Source organism: Pseudophryne corroboree, chromosome 7 (assembly GCF_028390025.1).
Source record: "Pseudophryne corroboree isolate aPseCor3 chromosome 7, aPseCor3.hap2, whole genome shotgun sequence".
Lineage (NCBI taxonomy): Eukaryota > Metazoa > Chordata > Amphibia > Anura > Myobatrachidae > Pseudophryne > Pseudophryne corroboree.
In genome coordinates, this window is record NC_086450.1 from 495002299 (window position 1) to 495016006 (window position 13708).

Below are 13708 nucleotides of genomic sequence, written 5' to 3' on the forward strand. Positions count from 1 at the left end.
AAACAACCCTTTATGAAGCTAAGAACACTGTACGCTGTTTACTTAAGAAGTACCGTAATGGTACGCTATCTGCGTAGCGATCGCTCAGCCGTAGGCGAGACGCTCAAGCGTCACGTTCGCTCACGGCCCAGTGATCACAGGACACGTTATTGGTTATGTCTAGGGGAATGATTCGCTGTAGCGTAGCATACGCTCGAGACCACGAGGAGGTCACCAGCGATGCAGACGCTTACAACACTATACCTTTATGTTAAAACCTTATACCAATGAAATACACTGAATACCTTAATGTGAGTACAGGGTGTAAGTGCAACCTTGTGTAACCTGACTATCTACAAAGCTGCTTGAGCGTCACCGACGCTCAAGTGAACACTTATCACTATAGAAAATACACAGATACTGGTTTAGGTTCCAAAGCCTATTAACTGTATTATATCTTAATATACTTGTAAAAGGGGATAACAGTACATATGATACACTACAATATAACAGAGACTTCCTAACCACAGATCTAAACAATAAATACAAAAAGACAATACTATACTAACCTGAATGCAATACAATACAATACTATCTAATACAATACAATACTAGCCTAGTCTAGGGGAGATATGAGAGAACAGAACAGAGAGAGAGAGAGAGAGAGATGAGATGAGAGAAATTGGCTCACAGAAAGACAATGATAACGGAGAGAAACTTACGCACAAGGGGAAACGATCGCATGCGCCTGGACATCCAGCTCCCGGCTATCAGCAGATAACCGTTGATGTCTCTAGAGAGTGAGAGCTGGATGTGGTCGGCCTGCCTATTTATGCCCCACACACAATGCAATCTCCTGGTCCTACAATCCCATTGTCCATTGGCCGAAGGAATTCGGCCCTGTATCATAACAAAAGGTCATAGGGTGATTCATACAGGTGGGCTGTGACGATTTCCAACAGCTCAGGTGGGTGGGAAACTGGGTTTCCCGCCGCATACCTGAGTATGTGTAATTAATAGAAATGGACATAAACTTCTTATGTCCATAACTATTCGCACGAGCGATTAATACGCTCCAAACCAACACCGGAATATTGCTAATTAAATACTCTTCCGATGGGTACCAAACACTGCTGTATGATTCCTGTTAGACCCTTCGTACGATATAAAGAGGGATTCCTCAGCTCTGGGACATTGTATTTTAACCAAACTTTCAGAATCTATCAAAGGGACCATGATTTATAAACTACATTAATTGTGAACATTTGTAACGAATGAGTCGCACGCTACGACTACATAAACTCTACCGTAAATACGCATACCGCGCCTGCGAGTGCACGTTATTGCGGGTATGCGCATCCACGGGAGAGCGCACGCACGCGCAGCGCGGACCAGTGTGCGGTGCAAATATGGCAACGTGCATTGAGACATTTTTCTGACTTTGACAATACACACACATGAATGCATACATACATGTGCCGATGTCGGGAGGGCCCGGGATGCTGATGCTGCTGCCTGCCCGCCTCCATCCCTGGTGTTCTGCTGCTCTCCCCCTCTCCCCCGTCCTCCTGCAGCTGTATTGACAACGTCCCTCCGAAAATGGCCGCTGCCTCAGAGGAGACAGTTATTCAAGATACTAGAGGGCTCCTCTAGTATCTTAAATAACTGTCTCCTCTGTGGCGGTGGCCATTTTGGGAGGGAAGTTTTCAATACAGAGCTGCTGGAGGATCGGAGGACAGCGGCAGAACAGCGGGGACAACCGTGGAACGGCGCGGGTGGGCAGGTGGCTGCATGAGCATCCCGGGCCCTCCTCTCTCTGTCATAGAGGCTGGGCCCGAGACAGATGTGCCCACAGCACCCCCCTGATAGCGGCCCTGCCGAGATTTATCAAGCCTTGGAGAGTGATAAGTTGCACGATGAGACTGTACCAACCAATCAGCTCCTAACTGTCATTTTTCAAACAGCCTGTAACATGGCAGTTAGGAGCTGATTGGCTGGTACTTTATCTCCATGCAATTTATCTCTCTCTAAGGCTTGATAAATCTGGGCCTGTATCTCTTAAGTCTATTGATAGACACAGATATGGGAGGGTGTAATAGCTTACGATTCTGGTTGTAGATGGGGGATTATTTGGGGCTTTCGGCCCTAATTTTGCAATCATTGAGTCCTCCATGATCTCTTTTTACCACAGTATTGTAGAGTAACGTGAGGCCATCTGCTGAATTATACACTCAGGGTCGGACTGGCCCACAGGGGTACCAGGGAAACCACCGGTAGGCCCCACTGTCTGAGTGCCCACTCCTTCCTCTAGGGATCAGGTTCCAGACTGTGCACTTGTATTATACATGGTAGATATGTTGCATTACACTGCACTAGACTATTGTGTATTTCAAGCCTCTGTGGAGGCTGTCCACACCCCCTTTGTAGGCTGGCCACCCCCTTAAGTATGGGCCCCTATCACTGAATTCCCCCGGTGGGCCCTTCATGCCCCAGTCCGACACTGTATACACTAAATGGCGATCCTAAGCACATTACCGAATCTCCTACTGACGCAGCACCCCCCGTGGGTCCGGATGCAGAAGGCTTGTCATCAGTGCAACCTGCGATGTGTTCCCCGCCCTCCTTTGCTCCTGCTTAAACACTCTGGGCCAGCTGCAGGGTTGAGAGCTAATCGGCCAGCAGTGCTTGTACTTGTTGTAAACAATGTGCCTGGAAAAAGACATACGTACACCTACATCTAGCTCCACGCAGCTCGCCATTCTGCGGCCAAATGGGTGAACGTGGAACGTAACTTCACAGATAAAATAAGAAATGATCAAATTGGATCCGGGATTGCTGTTTTAATAGTTTACAAAAATGTCTTTCAGGACTTAATAAACCAGTAAGCGCTACTAGACTGCACTTTACATCCAATAAAACACACTAGATGGGGAATGTAATAGGGTGTGAGAATCAAAAAGTGAGAGATTTTGTGAGAGTTCTCCTGGGCCAGTATTTACTAAAAATCCGAGTTTGCCCGATTTGTGTTTTTTTTTCTAAGTCCCAATCCGGGAATTCACTAAGCACCAATCTCGGCAGTGTTTGGACTATTCGTAATGGTTTGATTCGCAAAGTTCAGAAATACGAATGAATAGACCATCGGTCAAACGCGGCTGTTATTTCATACAATACGGGAATTCACTATTCATTCGTATTTGGGTGTTAGTCTCTGAGTGCTTAAATGCGGTCGTATTTTTTTGCGAATCGTTAAAAAAATCTGCAAAAAAATAGACCTGCTTTTTTCAGCCGTGTTTACATGTGCTGACACTTACAAATCATTCACACCTGACTTATCATGCCTATAAAAGGGACACAAACTTGTCTCATCCAAAATAATTTATTGCCTTATGTTTGCTGGAGTAAATTTGGAGTTTTAAAAGTCAATACACATTTTTCAACATATATCCATTATTACACACATTAGTGTTAAAAGTTAAAATCTTTTTTATTTTGTGGGTTGTGCCTCAGGTTTTTAAATATGATTACTCATTTTTACACACACAAACATGCCACAACAATAATGTCATTCATTTTGGTTATGAAAATTTAAAAATTTACACAAACATATTAGGACACTTTTACACAACTCTATTGTGTTTTTCTTGTGAAGTCGTCTACAGAAGAAATGTAAACCAGTTTTAATTCACATTGTAAGTTGCATTGGTCATGGATGATTATGCCTGGCTGCCAATTATTGTGTGTGCAGGATCTGAGATTGATTGGAATCTAGAAAGAGTAATGATTAGAAAAAAATCAAGTGGTCTGTGTCACGATCCGGGTATCTGGACGCCATTTCTTACCCATCAGATGCCTCCTAAGGCTGGCTCAGCGCTCCAGGACCGGATCCCATCTGTTATCCTAATGTTCACATTCCTGCATCCTCTCCTGTCTCTCTGAGACGCTGTCACAGTAACGCCTTATTACATCCGGCATGGCGTCTCCCGCGGCCTCCGCCGCCGTCCCTGAGCTTCTGCATGCAGAGTGTCAGAGTGGCGATTACGTCAGCCGCGGCCTCCGCTGTGTCCGCGTGGTTGGATGTGCACTTGTCAGCCTGGCGTCTCCTGTCTCCAGTGGCCGGCGCCGCCATTACTGTTTTCATTACCACATGGATTACAAACCAAACTTCCCTCCAAGTGTCTGCATGGGCGCAGCCATCTTGGATTCTGTCAGCTGATCATTTCCTCCAATCTGTTGTCAGTATTGTTAATCTGCATAATTGCCTAGCCAATCCCTTCCTTGCTGCAGGTATAAATACACTGTGCCTGAGCAAGGAAGGCGTCAGTGCTTTGGTTGTCAAACCTAGTTCCTGTTTGTCTCTCTCCTGTGATTGTCTTCCAGGTTCCAGCTCCTGTCTCAAGACTTCCACCATAGAGACCCGCACCAGCATTCCACCTGCGGTGTAGCCTGACTCTCCAATCCATTGTGGATTCATCTGTTTCCAGCTACAACATTACCTGCTTCCAGCTCAGCTTCCAGCAGAGTACAGCTTCCCTTAAAGGGCCGGTGTCCTTTCTACACTTTACCACTCTCCACCGGTATTATTATTTCTCCGCTCTCAAGTTCTACATTTCAGTTCATATTTCATCGCTCCCAAGTTCATTTATTATTTAACTGGTTCCAGCCAGTATCCACTCCGTGCTAACAACAGTCTGGTTCCAGCCAGTATCCACAGCAGCTGTTTTATCTTCAGCAACCCAGCTTTTCCTGGAACACCAGCTGGCACAATCCTGGGTTATCTCCATTGCTACAGTCGGGCCTGATAAGGACTTTCCATCTAGAAGATCATAAGAACTATCTCACACTACCAGTGCCCTGTGGCTCCTGCCATCCTGTAGTACCCAGGAACTGTATTTATTCTTTGCTGACTTTTACGTTTTCTTTTACTGCTGCTGTGTTGCGGAGTTGTCATAATAAACATCATTGACTTTTATCCAAGTTGTCGTGGTCACGCCTTCGGGCAGTTATTATTCATGTTACTTACATGTCCAGGGGTCTGATACAACCTCCCAGGTTCCGGTACATCTCAGCCCCTACAACTGAGGCTGCCTCCCGTCAGCTCAGGCCCTCAGTTGTGACAGTAAGCACTGACCTAATGAATCCAGCCGGAGACCAGGATCAAGCGGCCAGGCCGATGCAAGAACTGGCAGCCCGACTAGAACATCAGGAGGCTGCACAGGGCCACATCATCCGCTGTCTCCAGGATCTCTCTACTCGGCTGGATGGGATTCAGACAACTCTCCGTGGATCAGGCGCGTCTGGTGCGTCAACCACAGTGACTCCAGCTATAACCCCACCCACCTTACCCACTTCTGCTCCACGTCTTCATCTTCCAACGCCAGCAAAATTTGACGGATCTCCAAGATTCTGCAGGGGATTTCTCAACCAGTGTGAGATTCAGTTTGAGCTACAACCTGGCAATTTTCCCAGTGACCGTACAAAAATTGCCTACATTATTTCTCTTCTCAGTGGCTCAGCCCTTGATTGGGCATCACCGTTATGGGAGAGGTCCGACACCCTGCTATCTTCCTACACTGCCTTCGTGTCAACATTCAGGCGCATCTTCGACGAGCCAGGCCGGGTAACCTCAGCTTCATCCGAGATTCTCCGTTTACGCCAGGGGTCACGTACTGTAGGACAATATCTGATACAGTTCCAGATCCTGGCATCCGAACTGGCATGGAACGACGAGGCCCTGTATGCTGCATTCTGGCATGGCTTATCTGAGCGTATTAAAGATGAGTTAGCTACCAGAGACTTACCTTCTAAGTTAGATGAGCTAATCTCACTCTGCACGAAAGTTGATTTACGTTTCAGAGAGAGAGCAACTGAGCGTGGAAGATCATCTGCTCCAATATCTTCTGCTCCTCCTCCTCGTCAACTGTCACCATCTAAAGATGAGCCCATGCAACTTGGCCGTTCCCGTTTAACTCCTGCTGAGCGCCGAAGACGTCTCTCCGAGTTTCTCTGTCTCTATTGTGCAGCTCCGTCTCACACCATTAATGCCTGTCCCAAACGTCCGGGAAACTCCAAATCCTAGCTCGCCAAGGAGAGGGCCGGCTAGGAGTAATGATCTCCTCTCCATCTCCTCAAGATTGTAATCTCCCAGTCTCGCTTCAAGTTGCTCAACGTTATCGGAACGTCATTGCCCTCCTTGATTCCGGAGCGGCTGGGAACTTTATTACCGAAGCCTATGTTAAACGGTGGTCCCTACCCACCGAGAGACTTCCTTCGTCCATTTCTTTAACTGCCGTGGATGGCAGCAAAATTTTTGATGCAGTTATTTCTTTAAGGACTCTACCAGTTCGTCTGAGAGTGGGAGTTCTTCATTCCGAACTTATTTCTTTTTTAGTGATTCCAAGAGCCACACATCCTGTGGTCCTGGGCCTTCCATGGCTCCGTCTTCACAATCCTACAATTGATTGGACGACTACGCAAATCCTGGCATGGGGTTCCTCCTGTGCTGAGACATGTTTGTTTAAAGTATTGCCTGTCTGTTCTTCCTCCCCCAGGTCGTCTGATGTTCCACCTCCTCCATATCAAGATTTCACGGATGTGTTCAGTAAAGCTTCTGCTGATATCCTTCCTCCTCATAGAGAATGGGACTGTCCGATTGATCTCGTTCCAGGGAAGGTTCCACCTCGAGGCCGAACTTATCCGTTGTCTCTGCCTGAGACGCATTCTATGGAGGAATATATTAAAGAGAACCTAGCAAAGGGGTTCATTCGACCTTCTTCTTCTCCAGCCGGCGCAGGCTTCTTTTTTGTAAAAAAGAAAGATGGTGGTCTGCGGCCGTGCATCGACTACAGAGGTTTGAACGACATTACCATCAAGAACCGTTATCCTTTACCCCTGATTACTGAGCTCTTTGACAGAGTTAGCGAAGCTACCATCTTTACAAAGCTGGACTTGCGAGGTGCATACAATCTCATCCGGATCCGTGAGGGTGACGAGTGGAAGACCGCCTTTAACACCCGTGACGGACATTATGAGTACCTCGTCATGCCCTTCAGATTGAGCAATGCTCCAGCTGTCTTCCAGCATTTTGTCAATGAGATCTTCAGAGACATTCTATACCGTCATGTCGTGGTCTATCTAGACGATATCCTCATTTTTGCCAACGATTTAGAGGAACATCGTTTTTGGGTTAAAGAGGTTCTGTCCCGTCTCCGTGTCAATCATCTCTATTGCAAATTAGAAAAATGCGTCTTTGAAGTCAAGTCCATTCCGTTTCTAGGGTACATTGTGTCCGGTTCCGGACTAGAGATGGATCCTGAGAAACTACAAGCAATCCAAAATTGGCCGGTACCCTTAACCCTCAAAGGGGTCCAGAGGTTCTTAGGGTTCGCCAACTATTACCGAAAGTTTATACGAGACTTTTCCACCATTGTGGCGCCTATTACTGCTTTCACTAAGAAGGGTGCTAACCCGTCCAAGTGGTCTGAAGAAGCCATGCAAGCATTTCATCTTTTAAAACAAAGGTTCATCTCTGCGCCTGTTCTGAAACAGCCTGACATCGACTCTCCTTTCATCTTAGAGGTGGATGCCTCCTCCGTTGGAGTAGGAGCGGTGTTATCTCAGAGGGCTAAAGATGGCCATTTACACCCTTGCAGTTTCTTCTCCCGGAAGTTCTCCCCAGCTGAGCGCAACTATGCCATTGGCGACCAGGAGTTGCTAGCCATCAAGCTCGCTCTAGAAGAGTGGAGGTATCTGTTGGAGGGAGCTTCTCATTCAATCACCATACTTACAGACCACAAGAACCTTTTATACCTGAAGGGCGCACAATGTCTCAACCCTCGTCAGGCCAGATGGGCACTTTTCTTTTCCAGGTTCGACTTTAAACTCCAGTTCTGTCCGGGCTCTCAGAATCGCAAGGCCGATGCCCTTTCCCGCTCATGGGAGCAAGAAAATGAGTCAGAGTCTTCAGACAAGCATCCTATTATAAATCCGTTGGCATTCTCCACGGTAGGGATGGACTCTACGCCCCCATCAGGGAAAAGTTTTGTGAAACCGATGCTAAGGAAGAAGCTCATGCATTGGGCCCATGCTTCCCGTTTTGCCGGACATACAGGTATCCAAAAAACCCTGGAGTTTATCTCTAGGTCCTATTGGTGGCCAACTCTGAAAAAGGACGTCTTGGAGTTTATTGCATCTTGCCCAAAGTGTGCCCAACATAAAGTATCCCGCCAGTCGCCTGCGGGGCAACTGGTTCCACTATCCGTTCCCCGTCGACCATGGACTCACTTGTCGATGGATTTCATTACAGACTTACCCATGTGCAACAAGTTCAATACCATCTGGGTGGTAGTTGACCGGTTCACCAAGATGGCACACTTCATTCCTCTCACCGGTCTTCCGTCAGCTTCCAAGTTGGCTCAAGTATTCATACAAGAGATCTTCCGACTCCACGGTCTTCCTGAAGAAATTATCTTAGATCGAGGAGTTCAATTCACAGCCAAATTCTGGCGAAGTTTATGTCAAGTCCTTCAAGTCAAGCTAAAGTTTTCCACGGCTTACCATCCTCAGACCAATGGTCAAACCGAGAGGGTGAATCAGGACTTGGAGGCCTTCCTCCGCATCTATGTGTCCTCCTCTCAAGATGACTGGGTTCAATTACTTCCCTGGGCCGAGTTCTGTCATAACAACCAGTATCATTCTTCATCTGCTTCAACACCATTCTTCACTAACTTTGGATTCCACCCTAAAGTCCCTGAGTTCCAACCGCTTCCAGCAACTTCTGTTCCCGCAGTGGATATCACCTTGCATCAGTTTGCCAATATCTGGAAGAGCGTACGATCAGCTCTGCTCAAGGCATCGTTCAGGTACAAGAAGTTTGCGGATAAGAAGCGTCGAGCAGTTCCTGCTCTCAAGGTGGGTGATCGGGTATGGTTATCCACGAAGAATTTGAGGTTAAGAGTTCCCAGTATGAAGTTTGCACCTCGCTATATCGGTCCTTTCAAGATTGAACAAGTCATCAATCCTGTTGCTTACAGACTTCAGTTGCCTCCCTTCTTAAAAATACCCAGGACATTCCATGTTTCCCTGTTGAAACCGCTGATCTTGAATCGGTTTCATTCCTCACTTCCTCCAACTCCGAAAGTCCAAACTCAACGAGGCGTTGAGTATGAAGTGGCCAAGATCCTGGACTCACGTCACCGTTATGGTCAACTACAGTATCTTATTGACTGGAAGGGTTACGGCCCTGAGGAACGTTCATGGACCAATGCTTCTGATGTCCATGCTCCTGCCTTGGTCCGGAGATTCCATTCCAAGTTTCCTCAAAAGCCAAAGAAGTGTCCTGGGGCCACTCCTAAAGGGGGGGGTGCTGTCACGATCCGGGTATCTGGACGCCATTTCTTACCCATCAGATGCCTCCTAAGGCTGGCTCAGCGCTCCAGGACCGGATCCCATCTGTTATCCTAATGTTCACATTCCTGCATCCTCTCCTGTCTCTCTGAGACGCTGTCACAGTAACGCCTTATTACATCCGGCATGGCGTCTCCCGCGGCCTCCGCCGCCGTCCCTGAGCTTCTGCATGCAGAGTGTCAGAGTGGCGATTACGTCAGCCGCGGCCTCCGCTGTGTCCGCGTGGTTGGATGTGCACTTGTCAGCCTGGCGTCTCCTGTCTCCAGTGGCCGGCGCCGCCATTACTGTTTTCATTACCACATGGATTACAAACCAAACTTCCCTCCAAGTGTCTGCATGGGCGCAGCCATCTTGGATTCTGTCAGCTGATCATTTCCTCCAATCTGTTGTCAGTATTGTTAATCTGCATAATTGCCTAGCCAATCCCTTCCTTGCTGCAGGTATAAATACACTGTGCCTGAGCAAGGAAGGCGTCAGTGCTTTGGTTGTCAAACCTAGTTCCTGTTTGTCTCTCTCCTGTGATTGTCTTCCAGGTTCCAGCTCCTGTCTCAAGACTTCCACCATAGAGACCCGCACCAGCATTCCACCTGCGGTGTAGCCTGACTCTCCAATCCATTGTGGATTCATCTGTTTCCAGCTACAACATTACCTGCTTCCAGCTCAGCTTCCAGCAGAGTACAGCTTCCCTTAAAGGGCCGGTGTCCTTTCTACACTTTACCACTCTCCACCGGTATTATTATTTCTCCGCTCTCAAGTTCTACATTTCAGTTCATATTTCATCGCTCCCAAGTTCATTTATTATTTAACTGGTTCCAGCCAGTATCCACTCCGTGCTAACAACAGTCTGGTTCCAGCCAGTATCCACAGCAGCTGTTTTATCTTCAGCAACCCAGCTTTTCCTGGAACACCAGCTGGCACAATCCTGGGTTATCTCCATTGCTACAGTCGGGCCTGGTAAGGACTTTCCATCTAGAAGATCATAAGAACTATCTCACACTACCAGTGCCCTGTGGCTCCTGCCATCCTGTAGTACCCAGGAACTGTATTTATTCTTTGCTGACTTTTACGTTTTCTTTTACTGCTGCTGTGTTGCGGAGTTGTCATAATAAACATCATTGACTTTTATCCAAGTTGTCGTGGTCACGCCTTCGGGCAGTTATTATTCATGTTACTTACATGTCCAGGGGTCTGATACAACCTCCCAGGTTCCGGTACATCTCAGCCCCTACAACTGAGGCTGCCTCCCGTCAGCTCAGGCCCTCAGTTGTGACAGTCTGTTTACTTCCTGCTAACATGTATGTGGCTGCCTGGCAATGATTGTGTGTGCAGGATAGGAGAATGATTAGAATCTAAAAAGAGTAATGATTAGAAAAAAATCAAGTGGTCTGTTTACTTCCTGCTAACATGTATGTGGCTGCCTGGCAATGATTGTGTGTGCAGGATAGGAGAATGATTAGAATCTAGAAAGAGTAATGATTAGAAAAAAATCAAGTGGTCTGGTTACTTCCTGCTAACATGTATGTGGCTGCCTGGCAATGATTGTGTGTGCAGGATAGGAGAATGATTAGAATCTAGAAAGAGTAATGATTAGAAAAAAATCAAGTGGTCTGGTTACTTCCTGCTAACATCTATGTGCAGCACAAACTTTTCCCTCCTCCAAAAAAAGGCAAAGATGGTAAAGAATAAATGTGCATACGAATTTCCTGTTGATGTTTGTACCACTTCTAATTAATGATGTTGTTCAAATTGTCAAGGAGCTAAGTGTTATATCTTTTTTTACAAACATACGCTTACTAAGTATTTTGATTTACTTCTCTGAAATAAAAAATGTGAGTTTTCAATGTTAATTGATTTTGGTTGGCTGCTTGTCCGGCCCTTTGCCTTTACCACTGTCATGTTGGCGTGCTCTGGGGGAGCGTCTTGGTGGTGATGACATTGGCGTGATATTTGGAGTAGTCGTACCAGAACTGCTGCTTGTTTGCTGATGTTGCGGAGGGATGCTGTTACCAGGACTAGAAGCAGAAATTATTTAAAAAAAAACATTAGCTAGCCATATGTTTGATCAATTCTAACAAATCACTACACATGGAACACATGTCATTGACTGTTGCTTGCAGATATCCTGCATAGCAACATCATCACTCATAATTTAAATATATACATATGCCTGTTTGTGGCAAATGGGTCTGGTTACTTCATTGTGAAAGCAAACACATTAGTTTTATTGTAGATCACACATACTCCACCATAAAAACACTTTGAAATCCATAATGTGTTACCTTATATTTGTATTTAAACAAACATAGTAATGTTTTTATATGTATTTGGCCATGTTAGTTCAAACACACGTGTTAAATTGTAAAATTACTGTACTATTTCACAAAATAAACATGAGTTTCTGTTGCAGCATCTTACACACAATGTGCTACTGTATGGCTGAAGTGGACATACATATATTTACAGGATGTGGACAAGGCCATTTTGCTCGGATTCCATTTCATCTTTTACTGACTTCGGTAAGTATATCATATTTTGATGTGTTTTGACTTAATGCGTTTCAGTAAAAGTTTTAATATCTTTTTTTTTTTTTTATACAGTTTGATACTCACAATCAAGCTGAGGGGAGTGTGGTTCACGTCTTGGAGGTGTGTCCAAAATTTGGAGTGTGGGGCCCGAACATACTGTCGATAATCTTCGTGGTGGAGTAGCCTGCTGTGGTTGGCCCTGGACATCAGACCTTGCTTTCTTTGCTGCCCCATTTTTTTTTTGGTGTTGTGTTACTGAAGTCCAACTTCTGCTGCTCCAGACTTCTTTTGATGGACCTAGTATTGAAAGTGAAATGTTGTTATGGGCATTCCTTTACAAACATACCCTATACTACAATGGACACTTTACCTGCTTCCGCCGCGTCGTCATCATCATCAGATGGAATGGGAGTTACTGTAGGTCGACCAGTACTGCTTTTTTCCAACACTGTAAAACCAAAATAAGAAATCATGTAATCATACTATTGTTGATACATCCACACATTATGCTTATAAACAATAATTAAATAAAAAAAGGCGTGTTTTGCATTTTTAAAAGACATAAGTACCGTAAACCAAGAAACCACTACATAAAACAATAAAGATTGTCCAATAGCCATATGCACTATGGAAAGTGCAACACAGGAAAACATGTACAGGACACTGACATAGGACACAAGTCAAAATACAGACACTAACAACCAAAAGCACACACATCTTCATTTGGTAATGAAAGGAAAAATATTACATATGCAATATAGAAATTGCTCTGTGATGTGGCACTCCAAACACACATTACCACTATATGAGGCAACCAAAAATACAACACCAAAAAAAAACAAAAAAAAACAGTGTTGTGTCTGGGCACAAATACAGCCTCAAACTGAACAAACAAATAGTAGTTTGTTATTTAAAAAAAAAACATTCAGTAATAAGGACATTACACATGTAAGTGGTTTCCAAACCACTTTCCACTACTCCAGCCTCTAACATGACAACCACTGTTTTATCAACATTGCACATGGATAACATAAATCTCAAACCTAGTCCAAATTAAAACATTCAAAATGTGCAAAAGGAATACATTATTGCAGGACAATTCAATGACACACCAAGTCCAAACTACACATGGAAAATATACCTAAAAAAAAAATATGACATACAATAAAGTAAGATGTTACATTGGCTTTTGTAGAAAACATAACCAAAAACAAGGTATTTGCTGACACACACTTGAAGATGGGAGTAATATGCAACGTCACATGACACATATTTGAACTAAAATAAAAAAAAAACACATAGAATGTTAATGCAAATACACATGCTCACCATTCTTCCTGGGCAGATCTGAATCCCGGACATGGGTTGCAGAGACTACTTCAGGAGGTATTACACTCCGCATGGGCTCCTCATATTCCAGATATCTTGCAATATAGGGCTGCCCACCACCGTTTTTTCGAGCCGACTTCGGCTCCTTGGCCATTTTTGACTTGACACGTCGCTTTATGTCATAGTACCGTTTGCGGCACGTGTCCTCTGTCCGCTTGATCACCCCCTCACTATTGACAGCATCAACAACTATCGCCCACAATACCGTCTTCTTCCGTGTTGGCACCTTGGCGGACTCAGGGCCAAATAGCTGCCGCTGATACTTCATCAGCTCCCGCACCAATGCCACATTTTCTGCATAACTAAACTTGACATTCCGCCCAGTCTTAGTAGTGGTGCGTGGCTACGGAGCACTCTGACTGTCACTATCACTGTCACTTGAGGCTGCTGCAGTAACCTCACCCACCTCCTCC

The 13708-nt window shown here is 45.4% G+C and overlaps 1 protein-coding gene across 1 annotated transcript in view; it reads left to right on the forward strand.

Moving 5' to 3' along the window:
• Positions 1–12418, forward strand: part of BCKDK (branched chain keto acid dehydrogenase kinase) — a 127863-nt gene extending 115445 nt beyond the window's left edge. The window contains exons 13-14 of the mRNA XM_063935193.1: positions 11789–11897; positions 11979–12418. Coding sequence (XP_063791263.1) covers positions 11789–11897; positions 11979–12089 — 220 coding nt within the window. The 3' untranslated portion in view covers positions 12090–12418. The remainder of the gene's footprint in view (positions 1–11788; positions 11898–11978) is intronic.
• The last annotated feature ends 1290 nt before the right edge of the window (positions 12419–13708 follow it).